Below are 14905 nucleotides of genomic sequence, written 5' to 3'. Positions count from 1 at the left end.
CCAAACTTGCTGATCTGGTTGTAGGAACCTGGTATACCAATCTGGTTTCTGAGACCCTTGACTTCAGCTTGAAGCTTTCACTGTGAGTTTTGCTCTATCCTCAGTACACAGTCTATTGTCTCTCAAGGTTCAATAGTCTATATGTAGCCTTACTATTACCAGTTTTTTTCCCCCTCCAGTTCTGGAACTCTGGCTATCTGTAGAGATGCTAGTTAAATTAGAATAGATTATAGACTGGTGGAATGGATTGCTTCTGATGACTAGTGTTTTCAGTTGCAGTTACTTCCCTCAACTTTCATGTTACACTCGTGGCACCTACACCTGTATGCTTTTTGGTGTGGAAAGGGCAAGTTCAAGCTATCATCCTTCCTACAGTTAACTCCATCACTTACAATCTTGTCCACGTCAGAATGAGAGAACTTAGACTTATTCACAAAACTCTGACAAGTAAAACTATAAATCTATTTACAAAACTGCGAGTCCAGGAATTAGGGGATGGAAACACAGGGTGATTATAGGGGCCTGAACTCCTCAGTGCAATTGAAAAAGAGTTGAAATACTCCATCTCAAGGTGCTATGACTTTTGCTCCTTTTTGGAGGACCACAGTGGTAGAGTATGGGACAAATTAATTCCTCCTGTTGACTACTTCCAATTACAGGATCTTGTTCACATTATTGAAAGCTCATTTCTTTTTAAAACTATTTTATTATTTCTTTGAGACGTTCATACAATGTATGTTGGTTATATTCATCCGCGATCCTCCTACTAACTCCTCCCCATTCCACCACTACTTCGCTAACATACCTATAATCACCTTAGCATTGTTTTTAAATACTCCACCAGAACAATCTGTCCACCTGCTCCTGGGTGTAAGGACATCTATGTCCTAGAGCAATATTGGGATTTTTTCCAAATTATTGGGAACAAAATAGACCTCTACAATGTAAGGGAATAAATACAGAAATAAAAACAACTTATCTATCAGAAAAACTACAAAATAATATCTCAGGCTTGGTAAATAGATTAAAAGCTGGGACTATGCCAAAGGTTGTAGGTCATGCTCTCTTGTAACTCTCAAAGCATATCTCCAAGTAAAATTTACTGCAGCATATGGACTTAAACCTGCGACCATTCAAACCCAGCTAAGTCATTAGACTGCAAACCTCATGCCTGTCCTGTAGCCATTACAGTCTTAGCCTCTTGGACCTCTAAGGCACCAATTTAGTATTTTCTTCACTAGAGGCTCCATCAAAAACCATAGCTGAGGCAAGAAAATAAACTTGGATTCAGCAAATTAACTTTCAGCATAGCTTTCAGTGACTAGAGTCTCAGGCTATTAAATTTTGAATTTCGGAAAGACACTCTAGCAAAGCACAACAGCTGCTCCTGAATCCCAATCCACAAAGCAACAGCCGCTACAGCATCTGGACCAACAGCTACCGATGCTACATCAGTAAATAAGGTGAAAGTCCACATGCGATTTCACCCTTCAGAATCTGCTCCCTAGGCCTGCTCGGGGTGGCTCAAAGGTATCAGCACAGTGAAGGGAAGGGCATATATTTTAACCATCTGTTCAAGCGGGAGTCAGTGACCTTTGCTCTCTATTGGTAAAAAGGATGCTTACTTTGCCAGCTGGATGTAAATGGAGATTTTAATTGAAAACCATGCAACTATCTCCAATGAGAGGATGGGAAAAACAAACTCCAGGGCCTTTATAAGTTGTAGCTAATGAACACCCTGCACTGCTTAGCACTCTACACATGATCCTCCATTAGACTGAGTATATTTCAAAAACACTCAGAAAAAAAAATCACCTCTTGCATATTCAACTCTACTTCCAAAGATCAGCTATATTAGCCTATGAGAAATACAGAATGTATGGAAGACCGTATATATTTTTATTTCCCCAAGGAAAACATAAAAAAAAATTCCACCAGAATAAGAATTGCAAGTTTATTTTCAAAAATATATAGTGGTTTATCCTACATGAAATGTTAAATAGCCAATTATATAAATGGTTATCAATGTCTTGAAACTGTTTTTAAGAGAAATGCATTCCTTTTTATTCTTATAAGGTGTGCTATTTTTGCAAAGCTTATTATTCCAGTGGAAGAATTTAATTATAACATTGAAATTGAGGACCTTATCACCTAGTGTAAGGGGAAAATCAACTTCTTTGTTTAGTGTTGAAAATTCCTCCTTAGAATAGGAAACAAAATACCCATGAAAGGAGTTACAGAGACAAAGTTTGGAGCTAAGATGAAAGGATGGACTATCCAGAGACTACCCCACCCGGGGATCCATCCCATAATCAGCCACCAAACCCAGACACTATTGCATATACCAGCAAGATTTTGATGAAGGGACCCTGGTTTGGCTGTCTCGTATGAGGCTATGCCATTGCCTGGCAAATACAGAAGTAGATGCTCACATTCATCTATAGGATGGAACACAGGGCCCCCAATGGAGAAGCTAGAGAAAGCACCCAAGGAGCTGAAGGGGTCTGCAACCCTATAGGTGGAACAACAATATGAACTAACCAGTACCCCCTCCCCCCCAGAGCTCATGTCTCTAGCTGCTTATGTAGCAGAAGATGGCCTACTTGGCCATCACTGGGAAGAGAGGCCCCTTAGCATTGCAAACTTTATATGACTCAGTACAGGGGAATGCCAGGGCCAATAAGTGGGAGTGGGTAGGGAGGGAAGCAGGGCGGGGGGGAGGGTATAGGTGACTTTTCGGGATACCATTTGAAATGTATATAAAGAAAATATCTAATAAATAAATAAATAAAAGAACGTTGGCTCACTGGCAAGATAGTTTATTTCATGTGCAGATGCTTGTTTAAATGGCAAGGAAATGTTTATGAAGACAAAAAAGGTCATTAATCATCACAGCTCAACTTATTTAGCCTTTTAAAGGTTACCGGAAAATCCTCTATTTCATTATATAACTTAAAAAGAAAACATTGCATGTAAACTTAAACTACACGACAATGACGGTGCGTTTCTCCACTGCTTCTGAAATATGTGAAGAACAAGTTTTGACATGAAACCAACGGGCAAGGAGGGCTGAGAATAAAGTCACACTTGAGGTTTTACATCGGGGGAGGACAAACAGCCGACCTTTCCACTCAGTTCACAGAGAACTTTCTGCTCTGAGCACAGAGAATTATAGTGCGGTGCTGAGTATCGAGCATCAAGCATCATTTTGCCAGAGAAAGAACAGATATTGCTATTGTTTCTATGAATTTAAAGCAAATACAATTTTACATAAGAGAACAATCCTTTCAAAGTGTCTAACTGATGTGACAAAAGGAAATGAGCAATATATATATATATATATATATATATATATATATATATATATATAGTCACCCCACCAAAGGGGAAAAGCATATAGGGTCACCCTACCACGTGGCTGGGGCTGGGGGCTGGGGACTGAGGGGCATGGCCACCAATAGTTCTGCTATTATCCCTGCAGGCCATGAAATGAAGAAATACATTAGTCACTGGCAAGAAAGCCATTCATGTGTGCAGGAGTCATTGAATGACACTTGTTGTAAAGAATGTTAATATCTTGGATTATTAAAAGGTGGCATAAATAAGCTCAGTTCAAACTCAACTCAGTGAGTGAGCCTTAGGACAAATGATATTTGAAGATGGATCTCTCTCCTTCAACTGGGGCAGCATGCCAAGATTGCATCGTGTCATTAAGTATTTCTCTATTCATAATACCTAGTGAATAAACAAATAAAGCCTCTAAGAAACGGGCATTTTGAATACAAATTTAAAGTTGTTTTAAATACAATTATGGAGAATCAATAAGTATTTAGTAAACACTATAAATGCGAAGTCACTGAATATTCATGTTCCTCTAGTATGAATTGAGATTTGCAACGATCTGAAAACCTGAGTGCAGGAAATTGTTTGTATTCATCCATCCCCAGTGATCTATACATTAAGTCAGTTGTGGAGCTAATCTGCTTGCTGAGAAACTTTCACTAATTGCACACATTGAGCAGTGACCCTCAGCTCTGTCCCCACCCGAGCTGCTTGCTGGAGTATTTAACCATGATGCTTTGCCCTATAAATTTGCATATGATGTCATGGAGGAAATTTGTTTACAAAACTTCTGAAATGAATGAATGTTTAACAAAATCAGACACAGGAAATATCGTGATTACAACATGTACTTGCTTGTGAATTGAAATGTGATAACTATCATGAGAAGAATTTTCAACTTGGCAAATCATTTTACAAACTGAGAGGCCTGACATGTGTAAAGCATCCCTATGAAACATAGAAACTCAAAATACATTTTTCTAAATCAGATGATGAACTAATTATTGAAATTACATTTATTTATATTAGTTGTGTGACTTGGAAAGTAGGCCACCAACAGATAATAAAAGATAGAGCCCAGTGGTAAGCTTCATGCTTTCTGCACATTGCTTAGGAAGTTTGGTGCCCATGATCTGAAGTGTTAGAAGGTTATCTAAAGATTTCTGTACGTGAGCAACAGGAAATGCAGAAGATGATAGACAGGCAGGTGGCCATGGGAACTGGGAGATGAAGGTTTAGCTTCAGCTATTATTCCTCAGAAACTGTCCATGTTGGGGTGGGGCAGAGTCTATATCTGGCCTGCTGCTCATGTATAAGTTTAGGTCTGCTGGCCAGTAAGCCCTAGGACTCAGCCTACCTCTGTCTCCCCACCATGGAGATTCCAGTAACACACAGTACCTGGCTTTTAAACTTGAACTCTGGTGATTACCCCAGGAGAGGTCGACCTTTATTTTTGGGAATTCAAAATTAGCTCCATTAAATTATGTGGAACAAGTGCCACTGAGTTTCCAAGTTTATGGATGGTAAGAGTTAATAGATAACTAGAATTCAAGGCTCCCTATTTTCTTCTGTCATATTTATTATAGGACTTTAAACAATTCATCTAGCCAGTATGTGCCCTTGAGTCTACACAGGTTAGTGCCACAGGGAGACAACACTACAGCACTATTAATTATGCCCTACTTTAAGTCAAGTATGGGAAGATAAAATAAAAAAAGGGAAACAAAATTCATATACTTAATGAGATTAGACTTAAAAGGATCATATTTTAAAAAGAATAGTACGTAAAAGAAAAATTATAAGGGATTTCATAGCTAAATACTATGGAGGAGAGTCTAACAGAGCCCATTTCTGTAGTCAGCTACATTATGACTCCTTTTAGAGAAGTGATAGATGATGGTAGATGAGAGATAGATAGATGATACATAGGTAGGTAGGTAGGTAGGTAGGTAGGTAGGAAGAGAGATGATTGATTTATAGATAGATGATAGCTAGCTAGACAGACAGACAGACAGACTGATAGATGATAGATGACTATTTCTTCAAAGATATATAGCCCCTGTTTTTTCCTTACATCAAAGTTTCCTTCCCAATTTCAAGTTATTAGTATTTAATTAAACCATTAAGTAGGGATCAAATCACAGGAAAGCTATGCATGGACATTCTCAGAAGTCTCAAGATTAGTATTTGTCTATTCAGCAAATCTTTTAATTAAAATTAAAATTAAAAATGTTTTTTGAGACAGGGTTTCTCTGTGTACCTTTGGCTGTCCTGGAACTCACTCTGTAGACCAGGCTGGCCTTGAACTCAGAAATCTGCCTGCCTCTGCCTCCCAAGTGCTGGGATTCAAGGCGTGCGTCACCACATCCCAGCTACCAGATTACTTTCTAAGTGATGGAAAAAACATTCCTATGATTAAACCCCACCAAACACATTCTGACCTCAAGAAGACTATTATGCTGCAGCTGGAGCACCTGTCACTGTTGTGGTGACCCACGAAACGTAAAGGAGGCATCCGGCTAACTACTTTGTATGATGGTGAGCATTCTAGCCCTCATGAACACAATAGATGACACAGTGGGAGAAGGAATAAGTATTACAAGAGGTGGAGCCATTACACCTTTGTCTTTTTGCAGCAACGTCTTGGAAAAAGGGACAGTGTGTGAATGTATACGATGCTATACAGGTATTCTTCATTGTGCCTTGGTATGCAATGGAAGGCAGTCCTATAAAGGAGTAGACTATGGTTTGCAGTGAGCAATAGGGAACATTTGAGAGTGACAGTAGAGAGGGATATAGAGAAAATCTTTTTCCTCTCTCCATCTCTGTAGATGAGTGTAATTGATCATCTGCTCCATTGTTAGTGGCAATGATGAAGACTGTGAGGTTCAGTTTAGCTGACATAACCCGAGCCAAAATGCATCGGCTTCACTTAAACCTCCAATGGATACCTCACTCCAACTTTTTGTCTACCTCCAAGCTTCACCAAGAAACAAAGAGGGGGCAAGCTTGAGTGCTGCTCCCCAAATGATATCAAGTATATAAAATGGATCCAATTATTAAAGAAAATTAGACACTTCTTGTCTATTCCCTAAAATTATGTGGTTGTTGCAAAACACTAGAAGGCTGATATAAAGAATAAGACATTTCTATCTAAATCAGGATACCAACCTAAAGAAGTAGGTAGATGGCAGATGCTCATACGTAATGCTAGCTGGAGAGAAAGCAGTAGCAACTATGCTATCAAAATGTGTGTGGACTTGCACATGAATTCTCTGGAGCCCTGTGCTCTCTGCAATTCCTTTGATTATTACAGTCTTAAGCCATCATTTAAGGATATTGACAGTCCGTTCCTCTAAGAAGTCTATCGCGGTACTTCTATGGAGGAGAGCACAGTACTTTCTCCTTATTGCAAGGTACTCTGTTCTAGGATGCAGGTCATTTCTGTGTTTTCATTTTCATTCTGTTTTGTTCATTCTTATGTATTTGAGACTGGCCTTGAATTCCTACCTTCCTGCCTCTATCTCCACACTATGGCATTTCAAGTGTGCATGATCATAACCAGACAAACCTGCTTTTAATTTCCATTTAATATTTATATCTCTTTCAAGATGAAATACTACAGCAATGAACACATTTTAGTTATTACTAGTCATTTTTCTATATAAGCCACACTTGCCTAAGAGTTGTCCATCTGCAGAGAAAGCTTTTCAAATAGAAATTATACATGTATACTCTGCCAGACACGTACATTATGACCCATATGATGGAAAATAAGGAAGAGTCTATCACCATATGGACCCCCTTTTTATTCTTTCATGTAGGTGCTTTCTCTGAGAAATTAGACTATATTTTAAAGAAGTTATTACATTACTGTCGTCTATGTGGTATATAATGAGAAACTATTTTAAAAGTAAGTATGAGCAGGCTTGCACTGTGATAACACTACACCTCTGCACATAAATAAGGTCTGCTTTCAGTGAAATGGGTATTCTAAGGGCGTTAACACAGTATACATTCTGCATAAGAAGGGAAATTAGTGTTCTGTTTTTAGTTTGCTTTTTAAAAAATGTACTTGTGGCCAAAATTCTGGGCAAATGTATATCATTAAAATATATAAATTAAGAATTAGGAAGCAAAGTCCAATAATAAGATCAAGAAGAAAGTTCAACAAGATCAACAACAATTAAAAAACCTTCATAGAAAGATCAAATTGTAGGTAAATTTCATATTGAATAAATATAAAGGAAAGCCATATTCATTTAAGCATGGAAATAATCTGTGTTCCACAGGCAATCTCGAGAAAGGGTTCAACGGCCTACCCCATGATAGAATCTACCCGGCTACATAAGCTAAGGAGTATACACAACTGGCCTCCACTGCATCAGGAAAGTTGGTTTTTTATTCTTTTAAACTTTGGAACAACAGTCAACTGAATCTTGTGGCTACCTTTTCCATGTGGGTAGATGCTTAGTGTGCAATTATTGCAATCGTTTTTGTTAAGGAAGCATCAGGAAAGGTTTGTCAGTGTATACTTAAAACAAATAAACTAAATATTGATTGCCTACAACACGGCTATTTTTAAGACTGATGTAGGTATCAGGTTACAATATTCATTTCCTGCTCCTTGATGGAAACTTGGCAAGGCCCCTCCCCTCTGAAGGCTCCAGATCTTCAGGGAGTTGAACTATATTTAGCTGAGTAATTTTCTTTCTTTTTTTTTTTTTAATCTTCAGGATTAAAAATATCTCTGAGTCCTTTTCTTTCCTGCAACCATTTCTGCTTCTTCCTCATTATAATCTGGACATGATAGGCAGGGAGACAAAAGCATAGCTACTTGTTTGACCATGACATGTCAACACATATGGAGACTGGATTATGGTATAAGACAGAGGACAGTAAACAAGAGGGCATGCTTAGCTTAGGATAGAATATTGACTCTGCCACTTGATGGATGTGTGGGTTTTGTGTTGCAACTTATCCCTGACAAACGGGGTAAATCTTTTACAGTGTGAAGGATGAAGCCCTGTGCTGCCTCTGGTTACAGTTACCACCCTAAGCAGACTCCCGAAGGGGCTCCTAACACATAGCATAAAGACAAGGGGCATAAAAACAGTGAAGACTTAGACAAAGATGCTAATTTGACAGGACCAGTGGTCAATAAACACAGAACTCTTCCAACATGAGCGAGTGCACAAGGGTGACCCTCTCATTCTTTCCAAGTGTACATAACCATGTGGCTTGATCCCCAACTTCTCAGGTGTGCTTCAGACAGCGGTCAGAAGTAAGGGGACAAAGTTGTGAGTGCCCCTGGCTGGTTCCTCTGTACAACTTCACCTTATGGAGAGCAACAAGAAAGCTAGTCTGACAATGCATGCTGAGAACAGCTCTACCTACTTCCAAAGGGGCTTTGAAGTGATTTTCATTCCTAAAGAAAACTAAGTACCCAGATAACTCTCTGCTAAAGAACACAGTTTCTATACATTCCAACATCCATCTTGCCAATCCCTGTCTTTTAAGTATTAGGCTTTTGGAATGAGAAGCAAAAGTTGATGGTTTGGAAACATGCGGAAAAATTCAAATGTAGTCATATATTCCCATTATGTAGTAAACATTTAGGATTTTACACAATAGCTCTTCTAAATATTACTCAAAATATTAAGTAAAAACTGAGAAAAATATACACAAGGCCAAAATAGTATGAGGCTTATGCTGTTTAAAATTTCTACAGATTCACCAGTCAGGATAGGGGTGGGAGCAAATTTGGAACAAAACATTTCTAATAAAAGCAGAAGCCAGCAAGAAGAGACTAATTAACATGTTGATTAATGCACTAAGGATTGGATCATATAGACCACCGCATGCACCTGAACTTGTTGCTATCCTTAATAAGCACAGGTAGCAGTGTTCTCAGATTTAAATGAATCGTTTGTTTCTCTCAAAGGTATGTTTGCTGTAACTGTGAAGGTGGTCGAAATACCAATGGAATGTTTGGATTCCAGATTTCAATAATAATGCAAAGACCTCACCAAACTGAAAATCTCTAAAACTAAACTCTAAGCTGTTGACAGCAATACTGCCTCTTATGCAAGAAAATAAAACCCAAAAGGTTACTTACGTCCCACAGTTGATTCTAGCAAGATAGTTTTTCTGTGGTCACAGCCACTTATAGTCACCAGGAAATGCCGCAAGGGAGTGACTTTTCAAAAAAAGGAAGGAAGGAAAGAAGGAGAAGAGAGGGAGGGAAGTAGGGGGAAGGAGAGAAGAGGGTTAGATGAAAAAAGAGAGGGTGTGGGGGATAGAGGCCTGGTTTATAGCTCAGTGGTACAGGCACTTGTCTAGCTTGCACTATGCCCAAAGTTTCTCTGCATGTCCCATTGCTTTTGAAGGTTCACTAGCAGGATCACCTTTATGGTCTAATAAGGTAGGTCATATAATCATATAACAGAATTAGAGTGAAGGAAAGGAAGAAATTATTGCTGGAATTATCATACATATATACATATATATTTTTTTCAAGACTAAACTCTGGAAGAAGACATCTAGAAGATTACATTTCTATTCCCTTTAAAAGTCTCATGAAATTGACATATTGCTACAAAAATATCTTAGCTTGTCTCTTATGACAGTCTCATAGAAGTGCAACAGAGAAGGGTCTTGCTAAAGACTTCCTCACCAACTATGTCAGATATACTCCTGTCAAAAATCCATGCCCTTGTCTAACGAGTTGACAACAGATCCCTACCTACAGTAACTCATTTTAAAACTCACTCTTTTAAAAAGGGAGGGAGATTTGTTAGTTAAAACAAATGAGATATAAGATTAACTGATAAAATGTCAGAAGTGTCTGGCTTGGACTTGTTGAATGACTTCCCTACTCTGTAGAAGACACACCAAACCTTTCATGAAGCTAGTCGCAATCTACTATTTTTCTTCTGAGAAACAAACATTCAAGGCTCTGAATTCTAGAATGAGAGGCAAACTTAAGAAAGACAGCTTTGGAAATGCATAGAATTAGTTTCCAAACACAAGATGAAAGCAGCAAGAGCAGGTTTCACTCGGCTGCTCTCTGCAGTGAAGGACAAGATGTCTCAATGCAAACTGGTGAGTCGTGAGTGCCACTGGACGTGTAATCTGTCAATCAAGGGCCGAGTACTCCCTTGTTGGACTCCAGTGAAAACATTCTCAGCATCACACTTAAATAAGGAGTTGCTTTCACATCTATGATGGATAGTGTTTCGCATAAGGTAAGATGAAGAGCAGGAAGGTGCTGGAACACTCTTACAGAGAAGATAAAACATCAGCAGTATGGAAAATTCACACCATCATTAGTTCCTCCATGTATCATTAGTTCATCCATGTACACCCATCGTTTTACAACTTGGAGAAGCAATTTAAAAAGCAACGGTGTTATAATCATGTGAAATGCAGCCATAAAATAAACGGATTTACCTACTATAGAAAAAGAAATTCTTTCCTAACTGGATCTGTGGTGCTCTGAGTGAAGAGAGTGAAGTGAATGATCTGTTGACCTTGGGCCAGTGAACACGTGCAATGGGGAGGGAGGAGGCCTTGAACACGTTGCACATTTGGTTCACAATGATTGAGAGCATAATACATACATTTCTTTACCACTCCATCCGTAAACATACCCTTCAGCTATTGAAGTTTTTGTTAAAATTCAGCCGGTATTGGAATATTATTCGAGTTCCTCCTTAGAAATTCAAGCAGAAATTATACGCGTAATTGTTTTCACACTTTGTGTTTCTATTCCAAAAATATTGCTTGAAATATGAAATCAAATCTGCTTACTTATGATCTGGAAATGAAAAGAGGGTTGAAAACCTTTATGAAATGCACCACACTGCCTGCTGTACAGAGTGTACGGGGTGGGCTACACTACTTCATGGGAAACACTTAGAGAAAGAGACCCTGTCACTGCCATTCCCAAGAGTCTGTCCTCTTAATAAGGATACAGCAGTGCAAATACTTGCAAGTGACAAGACATTTCAATGTAACTTCCCACTGGAAAAACGGAAGATAAGTTAAACTAAAAGAAACCTTAAACCAGGATCACCAAAAGAATGAAATAGTGACCTGCATTTTGCTGAGCAATCTCCCAAGCAGGAGACTAACACAAAACAGCTTTCTTCACGCAGAGTGTCATCGAATGACATCATTATAAATTAGTACGCTTTCTAGAATGTCCGTGCCTTTCCTAAACACAGACAATGTGGTCCATGTTTGAGAAGGAACTGAAACCCTGAAGAAACCTCTCTCTAAAAAATGTTTTTTCCTAATAGATCAAAACATCGCATGAACACATCACAGTGAAGAGAACCCAGCTTTGCCTACCATCAAATTTCTTGTGCCTCGACACAAACGTGGTCCTCACAAAGTGGCTTGTCTCTTCTACAAGGTTTTCAAACTCCAGTTTACTCTGTTGACTCAGCTTGTCTTCCATTTCTGTGGTGCAGCAGGTATATTCCTGAGGGCAGATGCGTAAGTGCTCCCCTGCATTGAGAAGAAAGGAGACGTCACTGCAAAATGGCAAGGACTTCAGATAGATTTGGGAGATTTGATTCAAGTCCTGGGAGCACCTGTCCATTTCCCTCCCCAGCCATCTGCCTGCACACACTCTGGACATGAGCATCTGTGTCCTGACCAACCCCAAGGCCCATGAACCTTGAGTCAAACCTAATATTTTAATATTTGCTCTCTGTTCTCATCACATAACTAACTGCAGGTATGAGGAAGCTCTCAAAACACCTTTTTTGGTAATTTTTAAACATTTCTTTAATTTTTCGTTTTGTTTTCCTTCCTGCTTTTATTCAAAATGTACCAAATGACACCAAGTGACAAGAAGAGTTATCAGAGAATTTTAAGCTTGTCTTTGGAAATGTCAAGGAGGTGAATGGCACTGAGTCCCATGAACAAAATCTGTTAGGCAGTGGGGACAAGAGAGGGTGCTATAGATACTTGTGTGTGCTTTCCTAGCTGTATGTAGGAATACAGAAGTGAGAGAGGGAGAGTGCTTTTAATGGTGGTCTCCTGTGCCACACATTCTTCAGTTAGCACTTTTGTCAGATAGAATCTGTCCTGGAAGGGAAAAGCTACTGATGGGTTTAACTGATTCTTGTATTGTACTGAAACCTACAATTAAAGGGATAGAGTCTAGTGCTTAATGAGTCAGCTTGATGCTGGGTCACTTCTTTGACTTTGCTTTGACATTACTTCTACATCAGTGGCATGGTTTATCAGAAAAGGTTCAATCACAAAGTCTAGATGGAAGGAGGAAAACGGTCTCAACACTTCCTGCTGTAAAAACGAAATTCATACCCAGATGTCCAAGTCAGACATCAAATGAATTCAGCACTTAATGCAATGACAATTGAATTTACAAGTGATGACAACAGGATAAATAAAAGTTGTTTGCAGTCCATTGTGAAATGTAGAGTGTCTACACTCCCACAATCCTTATGAAATATGACTGGGGTGGCATGTTTTCCCAAACTTATATATTTATTAAATATCTATCTATCTATCTATCTATCTATCTATCTATCTATCTATCTATCTATCTATCTATCTATCTATCTATCTGTTATTAGACGCGTTCTCACGACCGGCCAGGAAAGACGCAACAGACCAGAATCTTCTGCGGCAAAGCTTTATTGCTTACATCTTCAGGAGCCAGAGTGCAAGAAGCAAGAGCGCAAGAAGCAAGAGAGAAAACGAAACCCCGTCCCTATTTTAGGAGAGTTATCCCTCGCCTAGGACGTGTCACTCCCTGATTGGCTGCAGCCCATCGGCCGAGTTGACGTCACGGGGAAGGCAGAGCACATGGAGTGAAGAACCACCCTCGGCACATGCGCAGATTATTTGTTTACCACTTAGAACACAGCTGTCAGCGCCATCTTGTAACGGCGAATGTGGGCGCGGCTCCCAACATCTCCCCCTTTCCTTTTAATAAGAGCAAATAGGCCACCCATATTAATGAGAGTGGAGATAGAGGTCAAATCCCCAGTGTGTAGGTAAAGGAGCCATGTACAGGATTAGCTCTTAGGCTCACAGGCTTTTACCCAGAGCAACCCTGACCTGCTCCCGTGTCGTTTTGCCTGGGGGAAGGGAACTAGGACACTGAACCTTCATGAAAGATGACATGTCTCCCTAGAATAGGCTCATATATGCCGCAGAGCCTCTCCATTGCAGTGCTTAGCCGTGCAACTCTCTCGGGCTGCTGAAGCACACTCACTCTATCCCGTGCAATGAGACTAGCCTCATGGGATATAAGAGCTGAGTGGCCAGCGACCTATTGCCTAAGCATAGATATATCAGGGGAAGCTCCATGTTCTAGTCCTGCAAGCGCCTGGGCAATAACCACCTTGTCTCTCCTAGTTTGGGCCTTAAGCTTACAGACCAATCAAAGAAGCAACACTAATCCACAGCAAAGTGTATCTCCAAATAATATTAATCCCACCCATTTTTTAAAGAAGGAAAATGCTGAGGAGATCCAATTGGGTAATCCTTTGGTCAGGGACAGGTCCAAGCGCGTGGAGTTGACCTGAAGTCTCAATTCCCGAAGGATCTGTTCAAATTCAGCCGTCCAATTCTGTAACATATACTGAAAAAGACTTTTTGACAAATTAGCTGCCCTAGTAAATTTAACATACTGAATGGAAGTAACACACAATCCCGGAAACTTTTGTTTACATCCCAGCTGAGTTATTTGTCATAATACATCTAGTTGTATCTGGACAAGATCTATGAGTTGATTAACCAGCATGAGACCTCTCTGTATCTTGACATTAGCTGAGGCCTGTTTATCTATGACTGTAGTCACCGAGGCTGCAATTCCCCTCTTCTGTTTTATAAGATAGGTTTTGAGGGTGCGATGCGCACGCTCAACAATACCCTGTCCTTGAGGGTTGTATGGAAGTCCAGTCAGGTGGGTCACGTCCATCTGACGGCAGAACTGTTGGAATTTTTGAGACGTATAAGCTGGTCCATTATCAGTCTTAAGGAGTTTGGGTTTCCCCCAAGCACTCCATGCCTCAAGACAATGTTGAATCACATGTGAGGCTTTTTCTCCAGTTAACGGAGAAGCAAACATGATGCCAGAACATGTGTCAATGGACACATGGAGATATTGAAGTTTTCCAAAGGAAGAAACATGTGTAACATCCATTTGCCAGACCTGTAGAGGTCGAATACCACGTGGGTTAATTCCCACATGAGGAACTGGCAAGAACTCACAGCAGCTTTGACATTGAGTAACAATGTCACGGGCTTCTTTTCTTGTCAAGGAGAAACGACTGCGTAATGTTTCAGCCGTCACATGAAAATTGTTATGAAAATTTCTTGCAGCCTCTACCGGGGATGATAGGGCAGCAGCCACCACTTTAGTGGCCTTATCTGCCAAATCATTTCCCAGAGCCATGGGGCCAGGTAGGCCTGAGTGGGCTCTAACATGAGTAATATAAACAGGAGATCTTCTAGATAACAAAACTAATTGTATCTGCTGAAAAATATTGGCAACTCTACTGGAAGGCTTAATCACTCC

The 14905-nt window shown here is 39.8% G+C and overlaps 1 protein-coding gene across 3 annotated transcripts in view; it reads right to left on the bottom strand.

Annotated features, from left to right (window-relative positions):
* Positions 1-14905, bottom strand: part of Gpc6 (glypican 6) — a 1054610-nt gene that overhangs the window by 781012 nt on the left and 258693 nt on the right. For all 3 annotated transcript variants that reach the window (XM_006518929.4, NM_001079844.2, NM_011821.3), the window contains exon 2: positions 11698-11856. In XM_006518929.4, coding sequence (XP_006518992.1) covers positions 11698-11856 — 159 coding nt within the window. The remainder of the gene's footprint in view (positions 1-11697; positions 11857-14905) is intronic.

This window comes from Mus musculus, chromosome 14, assembly GCF_000001635.26.
Source record: "Mus musculus strain C57BL/6J chromosome 14, GRCm38.p6 C57BL/6J".
NCBI lineage: Eukaryota > Metazoa > Chordata > Mammalia > Rodentia > Muridae > Mus > Mus musculus.
Note: the sequence above shows the minus strand (reverse complement) of the source record. Positions and strands in the feature narration are given on the sequence as shown.